The sequence below is a fragment of the Austrofundulus limnaeus genome, unplaced genomic scaffold (genome assembly GCF_001266775.1).
Source record: "Austrofundulus limnaeus strain Quisiro unplaced genomic scaffold, Austrofundulus_limnaeus-1.0 Scaffold696, whole genome shotgun sequence".
Classification (NCBI taxonomy): domain Eukaryota; kingdom Metazoa; phylum Chordata; class Actinopteri; order Cyprinodontiformes; family Rivulidae; genus Austrofundulus; species Austrofundulus limnaeus.
The window spans coordinates 60,388-68,294 of record NW_013953098.1 but is presented as its reverse complement, the minus strand read 5'-3'; the positions used below and the strand labels follow the sequence as shown (position 1 = coordinate 68,294).

Sequence of the window (7,907 nt, the reverse complement as noted above, 5' to 3'; positions counted from 1 at the left end):
TATATATAGTTTAAAAGATTTCTCAGATGAGATGCAAACAAATCATCACTTCCTGCATTTTGGACAGTTTACCTGATACTGCAATTGTATTTGTTTAGGTTAATTTAAATTGTATAAAATGCACTAAACCCGAAGCTGTTTCTTGTAGAAGTAACTTAATTTAGTTGCACATGACTGTTATGCTACCTGCTGGATCTGTAACATACACTTTTGTTGGGATGTCCAAATTTAGAAATGAGAGCGCAGCAGCAAGCTGAATTGCAATTACAGGTCGCCAGAAATTACACAGAACATTCAGAATTTTTAATACACACTGCCGCAAAGTATATGTTGGGAAGGCATCTTCATTACCCACCTCCATGCCTGATCACTCCTTCAAGGTCTGGAAAATTGAAAATTAGTTTCAGTAACAGAAACTCTTTAGTTTTAATCATCAACTTCATGCATTGGGTTTGTGTTTTAACTGATTGGAAAAACTTAGCTAATCCCATTTCACACACTTAGCTAAGCTGCAAATTGTGTGTAATGGGAGGGATGGTTATTAGGCTTTTATTTCTACTATTCATAATATTTATTTTTAAGTTTGGCGAACATTTTTCTGTATGATCTGATCATAAAAAGCTATTGATCTAAAAAGCTGTTGTAATCGCACACACATATAAATATGCAGTCAAGCTGAGTTAAAAAGCATGGCTTAAGAAACCCAGTGAATTACATCATAGTCTATTTTTGATTGAAGACTTGAGGTTGAGGCCTGTGCTATAAATTCTCAAAAGTTGAACTGTATGTTGTGTTTGTTTATATATTTATTTTTAATAAAGGGAAGTTTCACCTGGTCTCCAAGATGGGACGCATCGAAAAGAGTGTCGATGCACACAAGGGTGCTGTTCTGGCTGGGAGGTGGAATTATGATGGAACTGCTCTTATCACAGGTAAATATGACACTGAAACCAATGGAACCATTTGCTTTTTTAAATAAAATGATAAGTTAGATGTAATTTTCCTTTAATGTCATTTTTTATTTTCTGTGATTACCCAGCTGGAGAAGATGGACAGATCAAGATCTGGTCAAAAAGTGGGATGCTGCGCTCAACGTTAGCTAGCCAGGGTAAGGCTAAAAACATATAACTATATTTTATCAAAGCAAGATAACAAATGGATTATTATAGTGCGGATGTAAAACTAGCAATTCTTGCAACTTCAGTTCCTAGTTCTTAGGTGGTGAAACTTAAAAATGTAATGTTGCTGGGGGAGGGGTGCATTTAAAGTTTTTTTGTCCTGTAAATACAACTGATATTCAGTTAGCTACAGGTGGATTTGAGTGTTCTCTTATTACAGCTGTGTCTTAATTTTTACACCCTGAACCATCTGTAAATGGATGCAAAGAGAAAAATGAGAAGGAAACCCTCTTTCCTTCACTGTGTGGCAAATGTAATTGTACGCAAATGGTGAGTGTTGGATCTGTTAGGTTGTATTTGTGGTTAGTGAAAGAAAAGCTGAGAGCGCATTCCAGTTCTAGAGATTGTCTTTAATAAAAGTGCCATTAAGTTTTAACGTTTTACGAGGTAGTTTTATTAAAACGCTTAATTAAAAGCTGACAAAAATATTTCTAATGTCGTGCCTCTCTCTTCAGCATTTCCCATTAAAGATGACTTACTTTTTAATTGATTCATTGTGTTTGATCATATTCTTTCTCAGTTCTGAGACAAACTCYAAAGATGAAGGAAAAAGGTGGAAAATGTTCTCTTTGGAATATGGTTAGTTCACTATAAATGGAGCTGTGAAAAACTGGCCGACCATCTTATATACAATATAATGTATTATTCAAACATGCTGTAAATAATCCGTGTAAGTTTTCTAGAATTTGGGATCTTCAAAAGACTGGCAGATTTATAGGACACCTGACAGCATTGCTTTTTAGGCGCACAGCAGTCACCACATGGCACGCGGATCACTGCAGGTGTTGCTTCTCAGCCGTAAACACACATGCCCCCTGCTGCAGGAGCTCACTGTTTCAGGTGCTGTGACCCATTTTGAGTCGAGGAAGAGGTTTGGAATGGAGCGAGATGAAGGGAAGAGGAACTTGTCTCGACTCCTCTCGTTGCCGTCGTCTGATTTAGATCACGTGACCAGTTGACATTTGTGAGAAACCACATGCACCTGGAGTGAGGTTAAATGTCAGCACGCCCTTCTCTTCACATGTGTGAAACCACATTTCAACACCAACTTTTTTGGGGTGCCCATCGCTCCTACCCACCCCACTATTGACGATGCTTCTGCTTTTAGCTACTGATTTGTTACTCTTGGCTTTTAGCTACCATTTTGATACTTTTTGCTTTTAAGCTAACCTTTTCTACTTGTTGTTGCCCTTTTGAGGCTTTTAACTAGATTTTTTCTACTACCAACTTGGTTATTAGCTAGTATTCTGTTTTTTTTTTTTCTTTTAACCTTACAATTAAAATTTCATCTATTTCAGTGAAGTCTTCCAGCACTCAACATTTACACCATTTTCACAGAAAARACAGTTTGTCTTGCTAAAATCAGATTCTGTTTTTGGTCTTTTTCTGCTTTTCTTTCAGGGTCTCCTGTATATTCTGTAGTCTGGAGTCCAGATTCGGACAGAATACTCTACACATCAGGACGGCAGCTTATCATCAAACCCCTGCAACCCAGTGCTAAAGTCATACAGGTTCAAATTTGCCTTTTTCTCACACATTTCTCACCCTTTTGAGTTACCATTTAGTCTAGCCCACTGAGCTACAACCTTAACTTCCAGTTAATTTAAAAAAATGGAGGACTTCTCCTCAGATCTCTTAAACATAAAGGGAGTAATGGAGAGAGAAATGGACCACAAACATATAAAACTGGCTGTGTAATGGATAAAAACACCACAAAGAAGCTTTCAAAGTGGCCTTTTTACAAAGGGCTATCTTCTATTCTCTTGAAAAGTGAAATTTACTTAAGTTGGGCTTGGCTAGCAAACTAACGGATTCAAATTTAGCCAAGAAGAGCAGTCGAATATTCAACTTGAACTCTGCCAGATTGTTGTTGATGATTACCAAATGTGTCCGTTCAATGTGGAAATTACCAAGAACCAGTGAATATATTAGCAGTTTCATAAAAGCTTTGAGCTGCTGTAATGTGCAAATTTCCCCACTGTGGGATCAATAAAGTCTTATCTTATCTTATCTTATCTTATCTTATCTTATCTTATCTTATCTTATCTTATCTTAAAAGCTGCGACTTGTGCGGTAATTTTAAATGAAACAACTTAGTTTGTTGTTGTTTTATCCACCGAGTATCTGAACTTCCAGTCCGAGCTGTGATGTTATGCTGCAGGTTATTATTTAGCTTTATTGCTTAGAAGGCAGCTATTATTTTGCTGTGTGCCACATGTGAAAGCCAACATTCAGCTGTGGGATCCAGTGCATTCATCCAATAATGGATTTGCAGGAACTTGAGTGGAGCTGTTGCCTTTTCTGTCCGTCTTTTACTCTCTGCAGCCAGAAAATAAATAGASATCATTCTTTACTGTGGCAAAGTTTCAGCCTCCCTGATGGATCAGTAAATTAATGACTATGCACACTCAGTACAAACATATTACTCTGTAGATGACCTTCTACACCGGTGAGGATTTTTCTTGTTCATGTATACATTTGTTTATTATTCCTCTCGAAGCTGAACAGCACCTGGGACCTTGGATAAACAGGGGAGGGTTTAATGTGAGCTTTGCTTTCTCTCAACCATTACCAGACACACTAGTACAAGCACTCGTGCGCGCACACACACACTTACTCAAAAATGCAACTTTATCACTTTTCCCTTTCCCTCACACCCCCTTGGAGACCAACCAAATGATGGAAGTCACCATCACCATTGGCAGGAAACCCCTAAAAACATTATCTCTCATACCCAAACAGAACTACAGCTTTGCAGGTTTAATTATTCACATAGAGGAACCAAATATGGTTTAAAACAATGAAAAGTCAGTTTATAATTTAAGACCTAGCATTCCTTAAAGGAATGCATATCGCCCACTGCCTTTTCTATCAGAGTTTTAAGATTTTGGTCAAATTTCTTTGGCTGAAATCAAGTTTCATAATAAATGCCAGTTTCTCTTGTCTTTATCCCAGTTATTTACAATGACTTCTGATTAAAACAATTTTTTCTTCAATAACAGTAAAAATGTTATTATATTATAAAACTAAAATTCAGCATGTTCACCTGTCTTGGCAGTGGAAAGCTCACGATGGACTTGTTCTAAAGGTGGACTGGAATTCAGTCAATGACCTCATCTTGTCAGGTGGAGAAGACTGTAAATATAAGGTTAGTACTTCTGAATATACAATGGCCTTTTTAAAAAATAATAATAATTTGATGAGCAGAGTTCTGGAGTTTGGAAAAAAAATTGAAGCTATTTTTAAAAAGGTTTTTAAACATGTCACATGCAAACACACAACTGTGGTATAAAACATACAAAGATCAACAGTTTAAAAGCTTTGTCATATAAAACACCTCCTTAAAGAGGATCAATGCTACGATGCAAAGCAAACAACACTCAAAGTGTGACACAACCAATAGAGGTGGAAATGTTTAGGCAATTCAATATTTGATACAATTCAGAGGGCTTCAATGCAAGTATTCATCCATCCAAGTATTTTCTTTAATCACTTTTCCTTTTCAAATCGCGGGCAGCTGATGTTTGTCTCCAGCAGTCACTGTGCGAGAGACTGGGGACACAGTGAACAGGTCACAAGTCCATCACAGGGACCCGTAGAGATAACCATTCCCACTCTCACGTACACCTATAAGGACGATTTAGAGTTAACCTAACATGCATGATTTTGGTTTGTGGAAGGAAACCAGAGTACTCAGAGAAAACTCATATGCGCACAGGATGCAAACATGCAAACTCCAACCATGAAGGCCCCGCCCCAGGCCAGGAGGACCATTATGGATGCATTTTAATCATCTTGAAACCCTAGTTAGTATGGCTTGTTTTACATAAATAAAACACAAATTTATATATTTTTATGCTTGATAAAAAGATGACATCTACATGTTTGGATGTTTGGTCCTCAGTTGAAAAAAGATGGACTCTCCTTCCCCAGAATGGGAGMGAGGTTCTGCCTCAGGTGGAGGAGTTCCTGATCAGAATAAAGTCTTCCCTCTCACCCAGGGAAACTATTGTAAGGGAAGCAGTTGCTGCTGTCTTTCACAGACTAAATAAGACACGTCAGACCTGGTATTTATATGTTCTTGGTAATCAAATCACAAATGGACAACTCTGAAGTGCTCAGACATTGTGTTCGGATGTGTTCACATGCCAAATTATAGTCAAACTCATGTGAACACTCAGTTGTGCAGCAAACACAGATTTATTGACACATTTAGCACACTTCAAATTTGCCTCACTCACGTTCGAGTGGTCAAAGGTGCTTTAAATCATTGATTTGTGATGCTGCAGTGCAAATCTGCTGAGTCGAATACAACACACTGCAGCTTTTGCTCATGACAAAACCATTTTTTAAAAATCTGAACAACTACTCCACAGCTCCAGAGCTTGTCGCTGCACTCATTCCTTGAAATTTACACAAAAAGACAAGCTGGAAGGTTTCTGTAAATTGTTCGCCCCACGTGTTTGGATTTTGCTTTTTGTGGATTGTATTTTTTTGTTTCCAGAAACCAGCGAAAGAGAAAACATCCTCACGGAAACTATTTGCCGCTGAGTTTTGTGAAGTGAGTGGGTGGTCCCTAACTGCAGCCCGGGGCACATTCATGTTTCCACTGCTGTATGAATGTGGCAACAAGTGTCTCTGAACACCTGTGACTACGGCCTTAGAAATCAAATCTTTACATGTTCTAATGATGATGGATGTGTCTCACCTGTAATCAACATTGTCCATCTGAACTGTTGGAAGCCAGGTCTGATCATGTTCGTAAAGAGCCACACTGAAGTTCTTTTTAATTTCTTGAAGAAATGTGACATTTTGGGAAATTCCTTAATTCTAAACAAATGTGATGTTTTCTTCACAGTCTAGTCTTTGTTTATCTATGACAGTGAACATTTCTTGTCGAATAAATTCTAGCCATCTTGTTGTTTCAAAAAAGAAAGGCATTAAAATGAATAACTCAACTTATTTGTTTTAGGTTATTAGCAAATGTTTAGTTCTCTCATTTATTTGCACAAGTGAGCTCTGTTGTCCTGGTATCTGTGTGCTGAGAGAGGTTTAATTTTTTAATTCAATTTATTTTATTCATAAAAACAAAATCTACTCTACTTAGAACCGTTTTAAATATTAAATCTACCAAGTTGTGGAAAACCTTTTTGGGTAATATTAAAGTTGCCTAAGCTTAAACGAGTAAAATATGACGTGGATCTACTCTGTTTATGGCATGTAAACCTTTTAGGAAATGCTCTTGGATGTCTTCAAGGTTGTTGAATTTAAACTACATCCTCCCTCAACAAGGTCTGGGACAGCTTTGGACGTCTTCTTCACTCGTCTGCGTCTCATGACTACCCTGTTACCTCCTTGTCCTGGGCTCCAGATGGGGAGGTGTTCGCCGTGGGCTCCTTCAACACCCTGCGGCTCTGTGACAAGACTGGAGTAAGTGTAGCCTTTAAGCCTTTATTAATGTCTTTCTTTTATTTAGTGTTGAACCCTCTCAAAATACGGATGAATTGAGGTAGTATCTCATTGGGCTGTGACTGTTGGAAACTACTCGGCCARTCAGATTTTTCTATGCAGTCTCGTAGAATTTTGTGGCTGCTTTTTGTGTGGATGTTGCTGCATAAAATTGTCGCTTTACAAGGTAATGGCAACAATGAGCAGAAAAATATACTGAGAGGTGTTGGAGCTGCTGCATACTTTGGCATTAAGTTTACAGAAACGTTCAGGCTTGAAAATGATATAACCATTTCAGTTTAGTTTTATTGATATAACAAAACATACTCCCAGGACACTTTACTAGATAATGTGCTTATTTTACACCATAAGGCTCTTTTTGTGCTTGTTAACAGTCTGCAAAGTTCAAGCCCAAAGTCCACAACAATGAGGGTCACTGTATTCTGTGCATGTGCAAAAATACACCTTTTTTTCCGCTGATTCTGTACATTTATGCAACATGTGAAGCAATTCATCTGAGCAGGAGCTGTAGTAAATACATCTGCGTCTGCAGTGAAGTATAATCAGGCCCTACCTAAACATTTAAACATCTTTAAGATGTGACAGCGCCACGAGCAGCTGTTGTTGACAGTTGTTGGCAGAAGCTGAACAACTGCACGCCACTGCAGCCATGTACTTTCCGCTTATTTTTAAGCTTCTGTTTTGTATATTTTTATTTTTTGTTTCTGTTTATTATCATGTACAAATATAACTTTTATGCTTTCTGGTCAGTCGTGTCTTCTTTTTTTTTTCACTCCTTGGAACGAACCATATCTGTGGTGCGTGCACACGGCTTTTCCAGTGCAGTATGGTTTATATTGTGTGGCTCATTACAGGCCTCATGTGTTCTATACATCATTCATCTCTGTAAATCACATTAAGCCGCACACCACATTTTCTTGTTACCTGGTGCTGATGGTAACTGCAGTAATGATGGGGGAAATGAGAGAATGATGAATGGTAATTGTTGTTTTATTATTGCTGAACATTTGGCCAGGAACAATATTAGCAGTTTTCCCTCGCGGGACGCTTAGTGCTTCTTTGAGTTAACGTGGAGATGTTTGTGTGTTGCTGCATCAGATTGTCGTAATCAGAACAATCAAACAAGGCTGGAGTTTTGTGCCCTGATCACCAGGCATTTCATGCTCCATTTTGATTTAATAAGGATCAAATGTCCTTTGTGTGTGTGTGTGTGTGTGTGTGTGTGTGTGTGTGTGTGTGTGTGTGTGTGTGTGTGTGTGT

At 38.1% G+C, this 7,907-nt stretch overlaps 1 protein-coding gene across 2 annotated transcripts in view; it reads left to right on the top strand.

Moving 5' to 3' along the window:
- ift80 (intraflagellar transport 80 homolog (Chlamydomonas)) overlaps positions 1-7,907 on the top strand; it is a 22,576-nt gene that overhangs the window by 2,223 nt on the left and 12,446 nt on the right. Inside the window, exons 4-9 of one of the 2 annotated variants that reach the window (XM_014027899.1) lie at positions 822-932; positions 1,040-1,108; positions 2,580-2,689; positions 4,237-4,326; positions 5,683-5,739; positions 6,471-6,608. In XM_014027899.1, coding sequence (XP_013883353.1) covers positions 822-932; positions 1,040-1,108; positions 2,580-2,689; positions 4,237-4,326; positions 5,683-5,739; positions 6,471-6,608 — 575 coding nt within the window. The remainder of the gene's footprint in view (positions 1-821; positions 933-1,039; positions 1,109-2,579; positions 2,690-4,236; positions 4,327-5,682; positions 5,740-6,470; positions 6,609-7,907) is intronic. The other variant, XM_014027900.1, reaches the window with a different exon arrangement.